Source organism: Notechis scutatus, chromosome Z (genome assembly GCF_049901735.1).
Source record: "Notechis scutatus isolate UNSWTSFEM ecotype Mainland chromosome Z, rNotScu1.2, whole genome shotgun sequence".
Classification (NCBI taxonomy): domain Eukaryota; kingdom Metazoa; phylum Chordata; class Lepidosauria; order Squamata; family Elapidae; genus Notechis; species Notechis scutatus.
Window position 1 is genome coordinate 97,266,525 of NC_142025.1, and position 21,673 is coordinate 97,288,197.

Genomic DNA, 21,673 nt, shown 5'->3' on the forward strand with positions numbered 1-21,673 from the left:
AAAGATATTTTGCATTCCTAGCTTTCTCCTAGTTTTTTAGGAGGCAAATACATCTAGGAGGGCATTCACTCAGCTTCATCTAGTACAGGGGAGTCAAACTTGTGGAGTCACATCATCACATGACATATAGGAACTTCCCCCTTTGCGGGCATGGCCAGCATGTGACACCTCCAGCCCGCAGGCTGCGAGTTTGACACCCCTGATTTAGTATCTACTGCCTATATCCTATCTGTGTTAATTAGATCAGGCATTAACCCTATATAATTGATTAGATTTGCAATGTGCTATGCATGTCCCTGCATTTGAAAAGCACAATGCCATAGCAGTTTCTGGAGTTTGCTTTTAGAAGTATATTACTCTGAACCTGATTTATGTATGCTGCCTTACTACCATTACTCCAAGTTCAAATGAATTCTGAGTTTTACAAATAAAGACCATGATTTGGTTCATGAATTGTACTAAACCATAATAAACAACAGTTAATTTGATTCACTACAACAAGCTAAGCCAAAACTAAATGAATCATTTTATGGCTTAGCATAATGAATGAACCCAACCTAAAAGTAATGAGATCAAAATACGTGGAGGATCACATCTACTCATAATTTCCAACTGCAATATAGTGAGAAGTTCCAAGGAATGGAAAAAATAGCTTGGAGGAAAGAAAATAATCCATGTCAACATAAACTGAATGATGTTTTACTGCATTAAGCCTAATTTTGTGGGTTCACATGTTACACTGCACCATAGGATCTGTATTCAGATAATACAGTAGGCAAATATATATTTTATATATGTTTTCTTAAGTTTTCGCAGGTATTTATATGTATGATATTCAGCTTTGTTTGGGTATTTTCCCACGTCATTATAGTTGTGCTTTTAAAGTTGTAGCAACATTTCAGCAGAATCTCATCTGCCATCATCCGGCTTCTGTATTGTGTTCGACAAACTAGATGAACACAAAAATGCAGTAAAAAAGCTGGAACACACTTCCTCACTAGTCCAACACATGAAAGCCACAGGTCATAGCATCAACTTCAATGGCACCAAAACCCTAGCCACTATAGAAAACCCCAGCCACAGAATTATCAGAGAAGCCATAGAGATTGAAAAAAGACCTGAAAGCAGAGAGGACCAAAATATAAAAGGAATGAAAGTCAAAAGGGAAGAATTTAAATTGCAAGCCTTTGCGGACGATCTGGTATTTATTCTGGAAGATCCTCTAGAGACAGCTTTAAAACTATTGGAAAAGATAGAGATGTATGGTGAGATGGCTGGCTTGAAAATAAATAAAGATAAAACAAAGATTCTGACAAAGAACATGTTATTAAGACAAAGAGAAGAACTGGCAGACTTATTGAAAATCCAAGTTACGAACAAGGTTAAATACTTGGGGATGTACAAGATGTACTACATTAAAAGAGAATAACTATATTAAGCTTAAACAGCAGATAGCATCTGATCTGAAGAAATGGGAAAATCTACAATTGTCATTGATAGGTAGAATTTCAACAATCAAGATGAATATTTTACCCAGAATTTTATATTTGTTTCAAACAATACCAATTAGGCTTGGCAAAGACTACTTTGAAGAATTAAATAAAATTGTGTTGAAGTATATATGGCAAGGCAAGAAAGCGAGAATAAAATTAAAACTTTTACAAGACGCTAGAATCAGAGGAGGATTTGGCCTTCCTAATTGGGAGTTGTATTACCAAGCTGCAAATTTAATGTGGGTTAAAGAATGGATAACATTAAGAAAGACTAGATTGTTGACATTAGAAGGACATGATTTACTATTGGGCTGGCATGCTTTTCTGTGGTATAAGGGAACTAAATCACAGGGTTATTTTAGAAGGCATTATATACGGGAGTCTTTATGGTTGAATTGGGAGAAAATTAAGAAACAATGCTATTTGAAAATCCCAGTTTGGTTATCAACTATTGAAGCTTTTTCTTATCCTATAATATATAAGAAGGAACAAACAGTTAGATATGGGGAAATATTGGATGAAAAGGGTGAACTTAAAACGATGCAAAATCTAGAAGAACAAGGTATAAAGATGAATTGGTTTTCATATGCACAAATACATTCAAGGTATCTTAAAGATTCTAAAACAGAGGGATTTTATGATAAATTGACTGACCTAGATAGGATTTTGACAGGTACTGATGAAAAAGTGATTAAAAAAATTATATAGTTATTTGCTGGAAATTAAATTAGAGGAAGAACAAGTTAAAGAAACAATGATTGCTTGGGGAAGAATTTTGGATATGGGATTGATTTAGAGAAATGGCAAAAATTGTGGTCTCAAAATTATAAAATGACAATGTCAACAGCATATAAAGAAAATTTGTATAAGATGTTTTACAGGTGGCACTTTCCCCGACAAGAATAGCAAGAATGTTCAAGAATAAATCTGAAAAATGTTGGAAATGTCATCAGATACCTGGCTCATATTACCATATGTGGTGGACTTGTGAGGACGCTAGAAAATATTGGACTAGAATTCACATATGGTTGGAAAAAATGACAAAGAAACATATAGATTTGAAACCAGAGATCTTTTTATTGGGAATCTTACCTGATACATATAATAAAAATTTGAAGTATTTGATTGTAAATGTATTAACAGCGGCTAGGATTGTATTTGCTAAAAATTGGAAGAGTGAGAAAATACCATCAGAGGAAGAAATTATCAAGAAAATATTGGAATGTGCTGAAATGAGTAGATTGACATTTGAAATTAGAGAACAAGAAGATAAACAATTCTATGAAGTTTGGGACCTTTTCTATCAATGGTTAGATAATAAAATATAATAATAGAATATTTAGAAACTTAGGAAATAATGAATATAAACTTTTTTCTTTTTCTTTGATAGTATCTTTACAAAATTTTATTAAGATAGACTTGGTATGACTTTATGATTTGCTATAAAATAAATTAAGTAAACCATAGTTATCTCGTTAAAGTATGAATTAATAAAATTATAGTCAAATGATTGTTTAATAATGATATCAAGCTATATAATTGTTGATTGATAATATGAGCTATTTTGTAACACAACTACAATGGAGACTATGAAATGGATGCACAAAAAAAGGTGGTAAACCAACCGATACACTGTTTGTAAATTTATGAAGGATGATGATGCTTCTATGTTTTATGTCTTATGTTTTATGTGTTTTTGTTTGTTGTTAAAACAATAAAAAAAAAATCAAAAAAAAAGAAAAAAGAAAAAAGACCTGAAAGCATGAATAGAAGAGATGACTCCACCAGACTGTCAATTATCTGGAAGCCTGCACTCTCAAACAAAAAAATATCCACACCACAAGCCAGGCAAACACCTGGGCACAAACAGACTCCCCCTGATACCTCCAGCTCAAACACACCCCAACCAGGCACCCAGATGAAACCTAGCTTCCTAATAAATGATAGCCGTCCGTTTACTCGGAGCCAAGCCACACCAAAAGCCTCCCATACAGGAAACACAATGTTGCCAGCCAATCAAGACAAAAAAAAAAGCTACAAAAGAGGCAGAAGATATTAGAAACACCAATCAAGCAGAACACAGCAAACTCCAAGACCAATAAACACAGACCAAGACTCTCAACCAATCAGGATGAAGAAAAAACCATTCTGGCACAGCATAGGCTAGCACCAAATTTAAAACAGAAATGGCTGTGAAAGTCTGACTCACAGACGAACACAATACAGAAGCCTGATGATGGCAGATGAGATTCTGCCAAAACGTTGCTACAACTTTAAAAGCACAACTATAATGACGTGGGAAAATACCCGAACAAAGCTGAATACTATATTTGGCCAGCTTGTGATTAAATGCTTAAAATACGATTAAATACAACTATATGATAAAATACAACTATACAAGTAAAATATGATGTAACACTTGAAAATATTTTATTTTGGGTTAATCCAGAAGATAGGATCTGAACCAATGGCATAAAATGAAAATAAAAAGAATTTCAACTAAATATTAAGCAGGAAGTCCCAGAAGATATTTTCATAATGGAACAGATTGCTGGGAAGGTTGTGGACTCCTTCAAGGTTTTTAAATGGGTTGAACGGCCATCTGCTGAAGATTCTGTCATTATTTCACTATCCTTTCCATATTTTGCTAAAATAATTGAAGATGTAACTGTTGCTCCTTTACCAGTGGTCGTTGACCTCAAAACCTACATTTTGACATGTATTTTAGGAAGTCACGAAATGATTGCTAAAGTCAAATGGGCAGTGGCCATTGTGGAAAACAGTTTGACAGAACTATTGGCAAACTGGCAGAAATAACCCCTTTCCGCTATTATTATAAATCTAGTCTTTTATAAGGTTAAAATAGAAATTGACAAGAATAATGACTCTCATACAAGTGTTTTGCAGGGACTAATTGGGATGAATGTTTCCCAACTAGACAATTCATTTGTAGGGATGGGACAGAAAATAAAATCCAGCTGACAGCTCTTAGGATGATGTAACTATTACTTTTTTGTATGGTGTAACAGTGCCTCTGAAAGCCTCTGGTAAATTAATCCCATGATGAGATACCTAAATAAATAGAATTAATTTTCTGTTTTTCCAAAAAGTCTCTTACATACACAGGTGCTTCTCATTTAAGGATTACTCATTCAATTATCTTTTGAACAATGCTGAACCAGTGGTATCTATGATTGACCCTTGGGGTTCCAGCCTCCACAGCATCTTGCAGTCACATGATTATCCTAAGCAAAATCAACAAGGAAGCTATCAGGAATTCAGAAGCCATGGTCTTGGAAGACATGAAGTCTTGGCTTAACATTTCTTACAATCCTCACTTAATGACAACAGCCAAGACTGTGGAAACTCTGGTCACAAATGGTCATGGGAGATTGCACTTTACCACTCTGTTGTGCTTAGCAACAGCAATTTCAGTCCCAATTGCTGTTGTTAAACAAGGATTAGCTGTAATTCTTTTTATATAACAGTGTAACAACATTATATAAATAACTATAGGAGCAGTTTCAAATAAATTTCTTTATTTGAACCTTTCAAATAGGAAGAAATTCAATATTATGATATTATAAGACTTACTAACTAGACATATGATGTCATAGCTGGAACATTATGTCTGATTAGATCAAGTAACCGACATTGTTTTCTGAGAGAATCTGGCTTTCACTTATTCACATTCTATAAAACCGGGAGATTTGTGTATGTGTGTAGGGTTTTTTTTTGTTTCTGTTTGCATGTATGTGTGTGTTATAGATGGAGTACAGTGAAGTGGCAATTATCCAGGAAAAAGAGAGCACATTCCAAGGATGAGGGCAAGACAAGAGACTAGCAGCTTGGACCTGGAATAGAGGCAGAAGAAGAGAGTTAGGATAGTGATTCCTAGAATCTTCCAGGGAAAATCCACTAGGATGAGAGTAGTATAGGTTAATCTGGCAAGATTCTGTCTGTCTAGTGTGAGCAAATACAGACAGTCCTCAACTTAAAACCACAATTGAGAGCAAAATTTCTGTTACTAAATGAAACAATTGTTAAGTGGGTTTTGCCTCACTTCTTGTCACAGTTGTTAAGTGAATCACTGCAGTTGTTGAGTTAGTAACACGATTGTTAAGTAAATCTGGTTTCCCCATTGACTTTGCTTGTCAACTGGCATGTAGTTATGATGATTGCAAAGTTCCAAAGTCATGTGATCACCTTTTGTGACCTTCTGATAAGCAAAGTCAATGGAGAAGCCACTTAATAATCATGTTATTAACTTAACTATTGCATGATTCACTTAACAACTGTGGGAAGAAAAATCATAAAAGGGGGCAAAACTCACTTAACAACTGTCTTGCTGATCAACAGAAATTTTGGGCTCAAATTGAGGACTATCTGTATGTATTTGTTTATAGAGAAGAGATGGGATGTGGGAAGAGATCATCTGTTGTATTTAAGAGATGATAAGTTACTAAAATTATACTTGTTTATGAAATTGGGAATTTTAATTTGCATTGTTCATAATTGTCCAGTTGCAATTATAACATTTAATAAAATTACTATAAAGTTTTGCCAGAATTGAACTTTACATATATCAATATATATTTTATAGCAAGACAGCTTACTGTAAAGCCAATGTATCCCTTGGAAATATGTCAGAATCATTTGCAACCTATCAGTTAAAATACTTAGTAAAATCTGACTCTGACTGGCTTCAATCCCATCTTTAAAAATATGCAACCTGGATAATCACCCCAAACAAACATAATCCTCAGAAGAAAGACAATTTCCTACTCTATCTGCCAAGTTGTTATAAGGATTACTGCAATAATGTGTGATAGATAGTGTGAATCTACTATGTAAGAGATAAACTATTATTATACATTTTTATTTTTAACACATTCATTCAAATAAAAACTTAAGCATTTTAATACTTCTATCATAACACTTCCCTTTTGACTGGAGTTTGACACTTGGTTGAGGTGTAATATGTTTTTAACAAGAAACAATGGAATTTGATAATGTAATTCCCATCCAAAGCACATACCAAGTAATAAGTGGTAGGTTGTGACAGTTCTCATGCAGTCTGGAAACAGGAATAATGGGAATAATGTGTGTGTACAAGTTTTTGTTTTTCAAATGGAATGCAGAAGCCAGTAGCTTTTGGGTAAACAGTGAAATACCTAGCATAATTATCATTAATCTTTATATAATAGAAATGAAACTGCAGATGAGAAGGCAGTAATCCTAGCCCACTAGTTCTGCAGCTGTCTCAGGTTAATGGGATGGATTTCACTAAATGCAGTTCATTTTCTGAGATCAGAATGTTTAGATAAATCTGGAGATAAGCTTTAAGAGAGATATTGACATTTATACAGAAAAAGCGAAAATTTCAGTTGCCTTAGAGATGTTGCCTCCTGCCCCCATCTCTTTTTTCTATTATCCATTTTTACTACAAGTTAGAGTTATAGCTGAATTTGCCATGAGCTAATGAGCTGTATGTTCAGTATTTAGTTAGCTAGTTATCAAAAGTATATGGCTGCTCATCTAACAGAAAGTGACTATGAGCAACATACAACAATCCAATAAATAAAAATAGAAATATAAAACATTCATTATCGAAAGCCATAATATAATAATTATTAAACTAAAGCCATTATATAATAATTATTAAACTAAAGCCATTATATAAATAATTATTAAATTATTATAATAATTAGTTTTAAAAACAAAGTAAAAAGATAAAAAAGAAACTGATAGACAGATAAATATTAACAGTAAGGGAGACCCCTTACTAATTAATCTATTCCCTAGAGTTCCCCGGCCTACTGGCATAACCAAATCTTGAAGGACTTTTGAAAGCTCAGGAGTGATGATGCACACTTCATATCTGAAGTGAGAAGATTCCATAGTGCAGGCAACATGACAGAAAAGACCTGTTACCTAGGGTACACCAAATGAAATTCCCTAGAGGATGGAAACCATAACATGCCCATTCTATTGGATCTGGAAGGAAGGGTAGATGATATTGTGAAGAGGCAGTTCCTAAATAACCCAATCCCATGCCATGCAGGACTTTAAAATCAACACCAGTACTTTGAATTGTACCCAGAAACAAACTATGCAGCTTGCATAGCAAAAAAATGTATTATGTACCGTGTTTCTCATATAATAAGGCCGGGTCTTTTTTTTTTTTTTTTGAGCCCCCCAAAAATGGCTAGGCCGTCTTTTCGGGGGTGACTTAATTCACCCCCCCCTTGCATCTTCGGGCGGGCGGGCAGCGATGGCTTGGCTGTTGACCTCGGCGTTGGTGGGGCACTTCATATTGGGGTCAACGCAGGCAGCATCATATCCGGGTGTGCAACAAAAGTACTTCCTAACGGCAAGCCCCCCCCCCCATTCCCCCCCATTTCGCATGTTTTAATATAGGCCTTAATTTGGGGGGAGGGGCTTAATTTCATTTCATGCCTATAAAACATGCTGGGACTTCCTATTGGGGGAGGCCATATTGTTGGAGAAACAGGGTATTTAATCTAAAACACACATAACTGAAGTTTTCACACATTCCTCATGGATAACCCCATGTAAAGTGCATTGTGATAGTCTAACCAGGAAGTGACCAGGGCATGAGTGACCATGAGTAGGGCTCTTGGTCCAAGAAAAGGTGCACCTGTTGCACAGTACAAAATTGTGCAAAGATCCTGCTAACCATGATTATTACCTGCTCCTTGAGAGCAGAAAGCATGATTCTAAAGGGCCCCCAAACCCAAAGCCACTAAGTCTTGCCAGGGTCCTGTTGGAGCCTGCTGTCCCTGTTCAGTCTCTCACAGCCTCCAGGGAGAGGACTCCCACAGCATTCACCAGGGGGCAGAGTTGTACAATTGAATATTATTCCATAGAATTTATCAGCATACCAATGATATTTAATCCCATCTGACCAATGAGCTCAATTTCATTAGATGTTAAATAAGATAGAGAAGAGCACCAAACTCTGAGGCATCCATAAAAGAGGGATTGAAGGTGGAATCTTTCCAATCACTACTGACTGGAATTGATCTCAGGAAAAGGAAGTGAACCAGTGTAACACTGTGCTACCCACTGTGCTTGTGTGAGCAAAGCACGAAGCCGAAAGCACCAGCCTGAAGATGGCGAGTGGGACCTCGCCAAAACGTCACCAAGATACTCTTAATCTTACACGGGAAAAGACCTGAACACACCAAGACCTGCATACCTGTACCCATGAAAATCTACATACATACATACGTGTGTGTGTGTTTTTTCTTAAGTTTTCACAAGTACTTACATGTATGGTATTCAGCTTTGTTCGGGTATTTTCCCACGTCATTGTAGTTGTGCTTTTAAAGTTGTAGCAACGTTTCGGCAGAATCTCATCTGCCATCATCAGGCTTCTGTATGGTGTTCGTCTGTGAGTCAGACTTTCACAGCCGTTTCAGTTTTAAATTTAAATTTTTATAGCACAACTATAATGATGTGGGAAAATACCCGAACAAAGCTGAATACCATACATGTAAGTACCCACGAAAACTTAAGAAAACAAACATACATATACATATACATATACATATACATATACATATACATATACATATACATATACATATACATATACATATACATATACATATATATATATATATATATATATATATATATATATATATATATATATATAAATATGGATCTTTGGTTATTCGGGTTTTCTCCGCGTAAAATTGGAAGTATCTGAGCAGCGTTTGATGAAGTCTCATTCATCATCTTCAGGCTTGTGTCTTCAGCTCTGTGCTTCTCAGAGTGATGTGAGAGAAGCACAGAGCTGAAGACACAAGCCTGAAGATGATGAATGAGACTTCATCAAACGCTGCCTAGATACTCTCCAATTTTGACGCGAGAAAACCCGAATAACCAAAGATCCACATACAAATACCGAGAACCTCAGAATAAATATATATATATATTTATATATATAAATATATATAGCAGTTAAAAGGAAGAAGCAGCTGCAAGCTCACATCACTCTGAGAAGCACAGAGCTGAAGACAGAAGCCTGAAGATGATGAATGAGACTTCATCGAAAGCGTTGCCTAGATACTTCCAATCTTACGCGGGAGAAAACCCGAATAACCAAAGATCCATGTACAAATACCCGCGAGAACCTCAGAAAACACACACACATATATATATATCCATCCATCCATCCATCCATCCATCCATCTTGGAGGTCTGGAAACATTTGTCTCTAAGGTCTGTTATAGAGTACAATGTCTAATTTGTAGTTCTCCAAAATGTTATTCGTTTTAGGTGTACACAACACAGTAACAACGAATCTTATTTAGAGAGCTATGCATGAAGTAACCTGGTGACATTTATAGTCATTACAATTTACCATATTATGTAATCACAGCCTATAAAATAAATAAACCTAGCAGCAATGTGGGGAATTCAAAATAACATTCTGGATCAAGATACATGCCCTTGTCATGCTCAATGAGATTTAAAATTTATTCTCTTTGTTACAGCCTTTCATTCATTCATCCATTCATTGATTATGTGCCATCAAGTTGGTGTGGACTTTAGTGATCACACAGATAGATTTTTTTCCATGACAATCTGTCCCCGATCTGGCCCTCCAGATCTTCCAGTGGTGCACTCATTGCTGATATAACTGAGCCGATCCACCCTGCTGGTGGTCATTCTCTTCTAGTGTTTCTTTCCATCTTTTCCAGCATTAGACTCTTCTTCAGAGAGCTAGGTCTTTGCATAATCTGTCCAAAGTAGGCTAATTTGAGACTGCTCATTTGTGTTTTCAGATTAAAAAATGGGCTGGTTTGTTCAATGATCCATTTGTTTGCTTTCTTGGCTGTCCATGGTATTCTTGGGAGTCCAGATATATCCACATTCTTCCTATCCTGCTTTTTCAAAGTCCAACTTTCACTTCCATAGAGTATTACAGGGAATTCCGTTGCTTGCACTATTCTTTGTATGTTCAGACACATCACAGCATCTGAATTATCTTTTCCAAGGCCTTCACAGCTGCTTTACTAATTGCTAGTCTCTGGGGTATTTCTTGACTGTTCCATGTCTGAGCCATTTGCTTTGTATGTTTCTCTGTTGCCACTCAGTGCTGCCAAATTCTTTGCCCTTAATCCTATTCTTATGACATAGGCAGTGTTTGCTCATTTGTTTATTTGATTTACAACCTATCTTTCCATTCAAGCAAGGCCTCAAGGCAATCATTACTAATTAAAATGGGGAGTAGAAAAAATACCAAATTTGTAAAAATAAGTAAATAAGTGGATTAATTGTTAAATGCCTAGTGAAAGGAATGTAGTCTTTATAATTCTTCAAAATGCTGAGAGAATAAGATCAAACAGTGCCTTGGGAAGTACATTGGACTGAATGAAGAATGAGAAGGTCCTCCGATACGCTCCAGAAGTGACTCTCTGATGCAGAGCAACATCTTCAAAAGGATTTCTGCAGATCTCAGTTGCTGCATAATTCATAATGGAAGAAGTAGTCCCTCAGATAGACTGGAACTAAGCCATTTAGGACCACTTAGATTTTAAAATTCAAAGCTGGAGCCTGCTATTGCTCTGGTAAAAGTTGTCTTCCCTTATTACCAATTACTCGTATATGACAACAGCAACCAAAATAGAGTCAGCAACGTTTCTTGTGTTTTGATTTATCAAAACAAGATGTTTGAATTATAATCCAACAGCTATTTTGTGAATTATTACTATTTCGTTTTTTTCAGTTATTAAATAAATTATTGAAGAATATAAAATAAATAACTTTCATCAATTATAGCAATTGTAACATGTCAATAAATATAACACTAAAGTACATTGGCTCCAAATTTTAAAAATCATATGAAAAGCAATACAACAAGATAGTGCTCCAATAATGTAATTAAGGTTCCATGTGACAAGATTGAAGGAAAGTACAGTATGATTATACACTATGGAAAATTAACCATGTACAAGGGTAGTCATTATTTATCTATCTATCTATCTATCTATCTATCTATCTATCTATCTATCTATCTATCTATCTATCCATCCATCCATCCATCCATCCATCTATATCTATCTATCTATCTATCTATCTATCTATCTATCTATCTATCTATCTATCTATCTATCTATCTATCTATCTATCTATCTATCTCTATCTGTCTATTGTTTTTGATGAGTCCAAAAGTGAGTTGGTCCAAAACTAAGCTGTGGCACTGGAAAGTCTCTTTAGGACTGAATTCTGATATAGACTAGACTTCATTTGTCTGTATCACACGCATTGGAATTGCTCTTTTCACTCTTCATTTTCTGACTACATTCTTGAATGATTTCAGTATGTAGTTAACAATAGAATACAGCATCCATTTGAAATGTCTCGGTCCTTGTTCCCCTTCTCTTCCTCCTGTTCTCTTCCACATTCCTTGTCCCTAAATGGTTAATTAAGTTTAGCAGCATTATAGGAACATCAGTAGGCAGTATGTGACCTTATAAATGAATATCGCTCTCATGGTGTTAGTCAAGCTGATGAATGGAAAGGAAACAAATAAAGGAGGGGAAAGGAGAGGAAGGGAAGAGAACGGTGAGGTGGGAAGACAAATTTCCTGTTGCCATGGTACTCCATGCAGGATTTGGTTGCTTGTATTACTGTCAGACCCAGATTCCCTAATTGAAGTAAAGTGAGATAGAGATAGACTGAGAGACAGATTCTATTCTCTTCCCATCTTTCTCTCTCTCCCTCCCTTTCTCTCTTTCTGGCCCGAAACAGGATGTTTCCATTTCAAGCATTAGCAAATAAGGCTGTTGACTGAGCTCTTAGTATGTTTGTGTGTGTGGATGTGTGTGAGGATCTGCAGAGATTTAAAATCCTATGCATATAATAGTAGTCAGGGAGGGAAAGGAGGGGGGGGGAAGTGCCAGCAGCTGCTCATATTGTGGTGACGTCTGCTCCATCACCAGTCAGGGAGGGAAGATATAAGGGACAGCAAAAAAATAGAGAGTGGGAGACAATGAAAAACTCATGTAAATTATCAAAGGAGGCAGGATACTATTCAGCAAGTGTGACACCGTTCTGTGGGGACATTCATTTTACAGATTGACTGGCTCCTTCTTTGCTTCTCAAGGCTTTATTCCTCTACTTTCTGAGCATCTCAACATTTCCATCAGACTCATCAGGAGTTCTCAAGAGGGCTTTCCCATGATTGAAATGATTTCAACTGGATGACACCTTTTTCTACACCTTTTGCTAAACCATGGAGACTTCTCTTCTGGGATTTCTTATTTGGTGCTTCCATCTCAAACTCCTACAAGCAGCTGAAATCTTCCAACAACAACAACAATCAGCTCCATCTAAAACCAGGACACCCAAAACGAAGGAGTGGATGCCTTCATCTTCATCTTTTTTGGTTTCAGCTTTCACTTGGATGCCTACTCTTAATTTGGATAAGGCTGAACCTGAGGGATCGGAGGCAGCAATGGCCTTCCTGTACTCTGGAGATGCCCTGAGTCTCTCACAAGCCAACTGTACCCAGAGATTTGAAATGAGGGCTTTAGTGAAGGACTCCCGCCCTCCACCAACCTTATATTCCTATCTACGCAGTGTTACGGACACCTTGACCCATGCCACCAATTTTCTCAATATGGTCTTTCAGACTAATGACATCCGGGAATCCAGTGTGAAAGAAGATGTAGAATGGTACCATGCCTTGGTGAGAAGTGTTATAGAAGGGGATTCTCAAGTTTACCGAGCCATATTGACTTTTGATGCTCATCCTTTGTTTTCCAAGCCCCAGCTGATACTTCAAGCCACAAAGGGGAATAATGAGATCTTACTTCAAGATCTTTCTGCCTTTTCAGAAAATCTAAGGAATCTGACTTGGGAAAATGAGTGGTACAATTACTTTAGGTTCCAACGGACTCCACCGCTTTATAAGAGAATTCTCAGCAATGACCTTAAGACACTAGACACCCCCAAATGGAGCCAAGGAGATAGTTATGTGATCGATCAGAGCTATATTAAGTGGTCACCACCTTTCCTGGAATGTGAAGATGGAAAATTCTTGCCCTCCTGGATGGTTACACTCTCCTCTTCATTCTACGGCCTCAAGCCTGACCTCAATCCAGAATTCAAGTGAGTGGAAGAGGATAGTGATAAGGGGTGAGATTTTGATCCAAACCCACCTAGGATACAGGAGATCCACCACTGGTTCTTCTCACATTAGTAATATAAACAGTTGTTAGGGAACTGGGGAGGGAAGAAGCTAGATGGAGAATGTGGAGAGAGAAAAATATCCAATACCTTTCTCAGTGGGGCTGAATTCTACTATTACCATCATGCATAGAAACTAAATACATTCATCACTATTTATTGCTAAAATGCATATTCTATTGAGAAGCTCATCGGGATTTGCAAACAGCTGCTTAGAAAAATATTGCAAACTTTAAAAAAAATTAAACTCTATCTCAGAACCTGCTATTAAAAGTAACAATAGTAGTAACAATAACATATATTTATCTAAGCATGTGTAAGGTACTTTGTTTTTATGCCCTTCTGCTGGAATAGTTTAGGATAATCTCTAAAATAGAAAGGATATATTCAACTTTTCTAGGGGGAAAGCTGGTGTCTTAGCACCCAGTTGCAGTAATGAGTCATACTTAAACATAATGAGAAAGCATTCAGTGTATATTCAAAGGCAGATTTTAATTTATCCATCTTCCAGGATAAATTCCTAATAAATACTATCTTAATGTCTGGAATCTCAATCTATTCATTACACACAGGTTATGAGGCTGGCCTGGAAGGGAGAAAAATATCTTCTATGCAGTTTGAGCATTTATTCCTTATTTTAAAGAATATTAAAAATCATACTGATAAGAAATTTTTATATTAAGTAAATATACCGTTAGGTACTTTACAAGCTGGGGTCTTAACTAAGCTGCTAAAGCTTAGCTGGAAGAAAAAAATGAAAGTCCTATCTAGAAGAAGAATCTGAATGCAAGAGAAATGGAATGGGCTGTAGTATTCATCAGAAAGGATTTCAGAGGCTACTTATGTCATTTCCTCCACACACACAAGGTACTATTCTACAGAGGTTTTTATTTATTTATATTCCACTGATAATTTGAAATTAACAAAGGGGAAAACATCTTTCAGTATTTATATCACTTTCTTTACTGCTTACCTAGAAGAGATATTAGGAGTAATAAGTAAAATTCTTTTTCACAAGTCTACTTCATTGTCATTGTTATTACTTCATTATTCTCCACAAACCTGATCTTCTTTAATCTATTAAGTCTTCTTTAATCTATTAAGTCTTTGCACAGGGTTAATTTAACCCCATAGTTTACCAATAGCTACTTGACTGGATAGGATAGAAATAGGATTAGAACTAAGGTAAATTCACACAATAGATTTAAGTGGCGTCTATCATTGGTTGTTTCATCAAAAGCATAATCAATTCTTTATAATTAGATATGCAGGAGGTCAGGGAGAAAACCGATAATGTCTCAAGTCCACAATCTCAATAGTAAATATCTTAGAAACCACCAATTTAGTGTTGAATGCTAGATTCTGAATTGTTATATACCAAAATATAACAAAAATATAAATTACAATGGCTGTCGAGGGATGATGACGATGATATGCTGAGGAAACACACTCTATTGTCTATAGCATGTGCTACCTTTTAAGAAGGGTATTTGTACATATTAAGAAATCTGTACATTTCCCCTTGATTCAGAATTAAAGAGGATATTCCAAAGCTACTTTAGGTTAAAGAAAGATGAGTTACATCTTTCACATAAATAAGAACTAAATTTCTTCTGATTCTGCCAATCTACTGGAAACAGTCCAGAAAAGCTATTTAGAAGTTTAAGCAGATCTTATGTTGAAGGGTTGATTTTCATTACAGAATGCTACCAGAATGGCCAGAATGGACTATCTGATGTAATCTCACAGCCTGTAGAACAGCATGAATGTCCCTACTTTGCAACTGATCTGCTCAAGTCTACAATCACAATCTGTAGGGTTAGCTATAGTTTAATTCTGGCCTCAATCTTGCACTAACAACTAACATATTCAAACAGCTGCCAATGGTTCAACAAAGATAACTGCTAGTGTCTTCTGTAAATATCTATTAAAAGATAGTTTTCAGCTGGACACTTTAAATAACTGAATTGCTTGAATTACATTTATTTATTAATTTCTCATAATATCCCAAAATAGCCTTTCAGGATACTGTGGGAAAAACAGGTATTGATTCCACCCAGGGGTGGGATTCTACCAGTTCGCACCCATTCGCTAGAACCGGTTGTTAACATTCTAAGCAGTTTGGAAAACCGATTGTTAGAAGAAATTACTGGCCTAATCCTGTAAGGAAGGCAGGAAGGAAACCTTCTGGTGTTGCTTACAGAAACCGCCTCTCCATTAACCCTTATTTCATTCTTGGCAGGACTAGACTTCCTATCTCAGGAACTTCTCTGGAGTTTTTTTCCCTTCCTTTGCTGGCACTTTGCTTGTGTGGAGTAACCACTCAAAGTTACAATGGAACTGAAAAAAGTTACTTATGACCATTTTTCACACTTACGATGGTTGCAGCATCCCCACAGTCATGAGAGGCCAGGCGAGGAGATGCGAGCCTCGATGTGAGGGATATTGAGTTGGCCACACCCAGCCAATAACATGACCACCAAACCTTGTCCACCCAGTCACATGACCACCAAGCCACGTCTACCACCTAAGCCACGCCCACAAAGCCGGTTGTTAAAAATTTGAATCCCATCCCTGATTCCACCCAAATGGCCTAAGGTTGTTCTGAGGGAGAAAATATATTTATATGAAAAAACATTCTAAATTCAGATCACATTGTCATGGTGAGCTGAACTGCAGTTTATTCAATTAACTTTATTTTGTAGATTTAAAAAACATTCTGAATTATTCACTAATCATAGTGGCTGGATAAGGACAATGTAATAGAATCTGTTTAGCTAATTGGAGATTCAATATGTCATTATAAATATAACTAATATTGAGGTAGATATTCTAATGTTATGAGTAGGGCTACAAGATTTGGGCTGTAAAATCCAGACATACAACACCTACTGCATAATACTTTGCTGTTTCCAAGGTATTTGTGTGAATGTTTGCAATCCCCAAGATACTACAAAGCTGCATATGCTCCTTCTTATCTAATAATTCAAAACAGATAAGCTTATTAAAAGTACAATAGAATTTCCTTATTTTTTTTTGGAAAAGCTTGTTGTGTATATGTGTATAATTCTATCATCTGTCTGTCTATCTATCATGTATCTATCATGTATCTATCTATCTATCTATCTATCTATCTATCTATCTATCTATCTATCTATCTATCTATCATCTCTCAATGAAACACTGACTACTTCAATGTGACATATTAATTCATGTTGTAGGTTGGCTTGCCATGTTTTTCCTATCCATGAGTCCCATAATCATGATCTGTAGCTGTCACTGCTTTAAACTAATTAATTTAATCATACTATATAACATGCCATACTCAAGGATAATAGATGGTTAAGCAGACATTATTCTTCCAGGAAAACAGGGAAACTGAGCTATTATTTTCAATGAAATGTATGTAATCAGGCCTTGTTTTGAGAAACAGGGTCAGGAGAACGTGTATTAACTTTCTGCCCTCCTGCTCACCCTGAGCCTTTACAGACTGTGTTATTTGTTCAACAAATAAATTAGGAAGAGCACAACTGTGCAATGACAGGTGCCAGTAGGATGATTAATTTGATCATGTTTGGGATGATCAGCAGGTTAATCCTAGATTTAAAATAAATATGAGTTAATATATTAGACCTGCTGCATTCTTGTGGTCATGCATATAATTTGCAAATTAGGTAGGGTTGAAAAGATCTCTACAAATGATACCAGCCCTAACCATCCCATGCCAAAAATAGGCAAATGCTAAAAACAATTTCTTTTCCCACTTATCCTATGGAGATAAGAGCCCAGCGAAGCAGATGGTGGGGAGACTGTTATTTGTGAAATGGTATTTTTTAAAGATCCTTTATTCAGGACTGATTTTATAGTAACAAAATGAGGAGAGAGATAAAGAAGGCAAACACCTCAGAAAAAGGTATTCTGAATTTTAATTCTATCAGCTTTCCTATGAAAAGAATCCCTGCTTTTTAAAAAATTGTTACTTTATTTCAAACTGTATTTTTAGTTTAGGATTATTGATGCAATCCTAAACAGTTTTGATAGGATTTATATTTGGAAAGACAGGACTTAGCAAAGCAACAGTAATGCTACTAATAATGCAGTTATTATGAATTGTCTTCAGAAAAACAAATTGGCTATGTTTTTTTACTTTTACCTATTGGTAACAACTACCATTTTATACAGTTACTCTAATGCAATTGCATAAGTTTACATAACACAGAGACATATGTCATGGACTGATCTATACAACATGCTGTAGGCTAAAATTTGTTTGCTCATTTTATGATTCAAAGGGAGAATTTGTATTTCATATTGAATTCTAAATTAAATGCAGGCAGGTCTTTGTTTACTACAATAATTCAACCTGAAATTGTTGTCACTAAGTGAGAGGAGGAGAATTGTGTCTCATAGTTGTGTGACAGATATGGCTTTTTCATGAGTCCCACCAGAGATAGGATTTAGAGCATGTCTCTTCTGCCAAATCTAATCGGAAAGATAAATCCAACTGGGGAGTGAGATTTCCAGAAATAACCTAGTTTCAGATCATGAAGGGCCTTCAAGTAATCACCAGCACCCTGTGTTATACCTGAAAGCTTTCTAGTAGCCAGTGCAGTTCATGGAACAGAGGTGTCCCTTGTGCTGAAAGTAGTAGACGCTTATGGTTGCCCACACCATCACATTTTACCCAAGCTAAAACTTGCAAATACTCTTCAAGGGACTTGACTAGCAGATGACTTCACCCAACAACTATATGTACATGTTAAAAAGGAGAAGAGAGAGCCTGGTCCCTGCAACACCACCAATAATAGTGGAGTAGGTATCTCCTCTGCTATCCATTAGGGTATGTCAACCTTAATGTAGGGCTAAGTATATTGTATTACAGCAATCATTGTAGTTTTTAAGTGATAATTCATGGCTTAATGTAATATATGAGCTCTGGTGGCACAGTGGCTAGAATACAGTATTGAAAGCAAACTACCCACAGCCTGAAGTTTGATCCTCAAGGTTCTCTTAGCCTTCCATCCTTCTGAAGTCAGTAAAATGAGGGCCCGGATTGTTGGGAGTACCCTGCTGACACTCTGCCCACAGAGTGAAGAAAGTACTGTGCGTGGTACGTAAATATATGTGCTATTACTATTGCTATATGAACCCAGCCAATTATGGTTTATGAACAATCCATAGTTAAATCATTGTTTGGTATGAAATGTGATCCCAATCATAGACTTGTTGTCATAGATCATTTAATGTACAAATTGGTCTTTGATAAATTGTTGATTTTTGAGATCACACAAGTTCATACACATAACAGAACCAATTTGATTGAATATAAAACAATTGTCAAGGTTCACAGAAGCTTATTAAATCATCACCAAGGATGTACAAATTACAGAGTTAATCTGTTAGAAAAACACATTATAACTCCACAACATATGAACTCTTTAAACGTCTTTACATAATGCAATAGGCCAGTATGAAAGAATGCACCTCTATACTGTACTGCTATTCTATGTCCTATGGCTAGTCACTGTTTAACTATGAGTATCTTGTACTTTTGTGCTTTTACTCTCTGCTTTGTGGAAGGTTTTGTCCCTGTGCATCAGTGAAGCTGCTGTGCCTTGATATGATGCAAAGAAAGAATCTGAAGGCAGGGAGAGGGCAAGGAAGGAAGCCAAATTACTAATACAAAGTTGTCAACTTTTTCTGTGTCATAGTGGAGTTTTTTTCCTCTAAAGAGTTGGAACATACTTACTTGGTGATCGTGGGAATAATTGATGCAAATCCTAAATTACAAAATCCAAGGACTAGTGAAACTCCATCCTAAATTAACTTCACTTTTATAATTTAAAGCAGCAGCATACTAAAGATGTACTGTATATAGTTAGGGCCGATTCCATGCTTCCCATTCAGTAAATGTTTCAGCCCCTTCTCTTTGTCTTCTCATATTTCTGCTACCTCCTCAGATAGGATATTTTTTTGCTCATATATATGGATTGTTCATCAGACGGTTCTTAATACATTCCAGCCAATGGCAATGTCATCTGCAGTGATTATATGGTTCCATTAGAATTGTTGAATTCCTTCTCTCCCGATACATGCTAAAACCATCATCTTATCTGTTCCAGAGGGGTCATGAGGCTGGATGTTAAAATCCAAAATGTTGATATAAACCAGTGTGCCACTAACGGAGGATGGTTTGCAAACACACATCAGTGTGATCTCAACAGCACCCAGGTAAGGAGAGCTTTGGAGCTCTGCTCCCAGCTATACTATCATGTCAGACTGTGAACTGGAGGGTCTTCCCTATTGACATCCATATATACATATATATACATACGTACACACAACACTATCTCGGTAATGGAAAAAGTGTATTTGCCAGATGTTACTGACCTACACATTCCAGTTGCCCGAGGCAATGGCCATTAACGTTGAGGGATGGTCAGTTTCATTTTAGCAGCATCTGGAGGACAGATGTTCCTCATCCCAACTAATGTTCTTTTTTAAAATTGTGTTGTAATAGAGCTAGGTATTGTGAAATAATTCAGAAAAAGGACTTTGAACTCCAGATGAGCACAAGACCAGCATTTGAATGCTGGGATTATATAGTGCTTTGTTGTTGTTGTTTTACAAGTAGTCTTTGACATATGACAGTAATTGATCCTGGCAATTACAGTCATAAGTTGTGATGACCATAAAGCAGGTCATCATGTGACTGTGGGATGCTGCAAACTTTGGGGTGGTTGCTGAGCACTCAAAATACATTCCTATGACTGTGGGGGGCGCACACTGTAACACTGAGCTGTAAGTAACTTTTAGGAGGGTCCTTTGTAATGTTGAATGGTCACTAAGAAACAATTCTTAACAAGGAATATTTATATCTCTCTATCTCTAACACTATCTAGAGAGAGAGTGTGTGTGTGTTACATATATATTGAAGGGGAAAAAATGAAATATATAAACAAAGAAAACAGTGCAAGAAACAAAAAAGGAATGAAAAATGTAAAGAAATGTTATGATTTGCAATCTTCTTTTCAACATATAGTTACAAATTTATAATTCTTCCTCCCTCTTAGATATTGCACAAATCCTTTCAGCCTCTCACTTAATCTACATCTTCCTAAATCTTCAAGCCCATAAATCACCATGTCATTTCTTTCTTCTTTCAACAAAAAATCCATACTGCATAAGGTTTCAGAAAATTTTTTGATAAGTTTTCCCCCCTCTGACTAGACAGGTCAGTTCTGCCATTTGTAAGAAGTATGAAACTTTCACAATCCATTCCTCCACGGTGGGATTTCATTATTCTTCCATGGGCTTTTTCAAGAAGGAGGAAAAATAATTGTTGCGCTTTCTTTCAACTCACTAAACCAAACCTATCTTTACAGAGATCATTACTTTTCCTACTCTCTTAATTTGCATCCTATAATATTTGAAACACTACACAGCTGTCTGCTATTTATTAAGGAACCCCGCCACTTCTCAAGTTTCCAAAGGAGTTTGAAAAAAATTGCTTTAAGAAATTCACTCATTAAGGTTAATCTGACTCTTAATGATCAAAACTATATGAATGTAATGTGCAAATATATAGCGTAGCTATCAAGAAGTATTCTCTTCAAAGTAGACAGAAAACAATTAACTGAATTCATAAAAAGAAGCAGAACAGTGTCTTAGTCCAGTGTTTCATAATCTTAGTAACTTTAACATGAGTGTTATAAAATCCGCTTATGCTGGGTGGGTAATTCTGGGAAGCAGAAGGCCATATATCTGCTGAAATTGCATAACACTGTCTTACCTAAGGAATGTTTCTTGTCAAATTAACCCTAATTTCACATCTGTTAAAGTATTATATTTAGAGATGTATACCTCCTTGCTGGCTCAGTAAATGCTGTCATCAAGAGAATTTTGGATTTTTGGACCATGTACAAGAAGGGCTTCTGGCATTGTTAACCTAA

The 21,673-nt window shown here is 36.2% G+C and overlaps 1 protein-coding gene across 1 annotated transcript in view; it reads left to right on the plus strand.

Annotated features, from left to right (window-relative positions):
* The first annotated feature begins 12,443 nt into the window (after positions 1 to 12,443).
* The window catches only part of GPR179 (G protein-coupled receptor 179), a 59,423-nt gene continuing 50,193 nt past the window's right edge, over positions 12,444 to 21,673 (plus strand). Inside the window, exons 1-2 of the mRNA XM_087947339.1 lie at positions 12,444 to 13,643; positions 19,844 to 19,952. Coding sequence (XP_087803465.1) covers positions 12,766 to 13,643; positions 19,844 to 19,952 — 987 coding nt within the window. The 5' untranslated portion in view covers positions 12,444 to 12,765. The remainder of the gene's footprint in view (positions 13,644 to 19,843; positions 19,953 to 21,673) is intronic.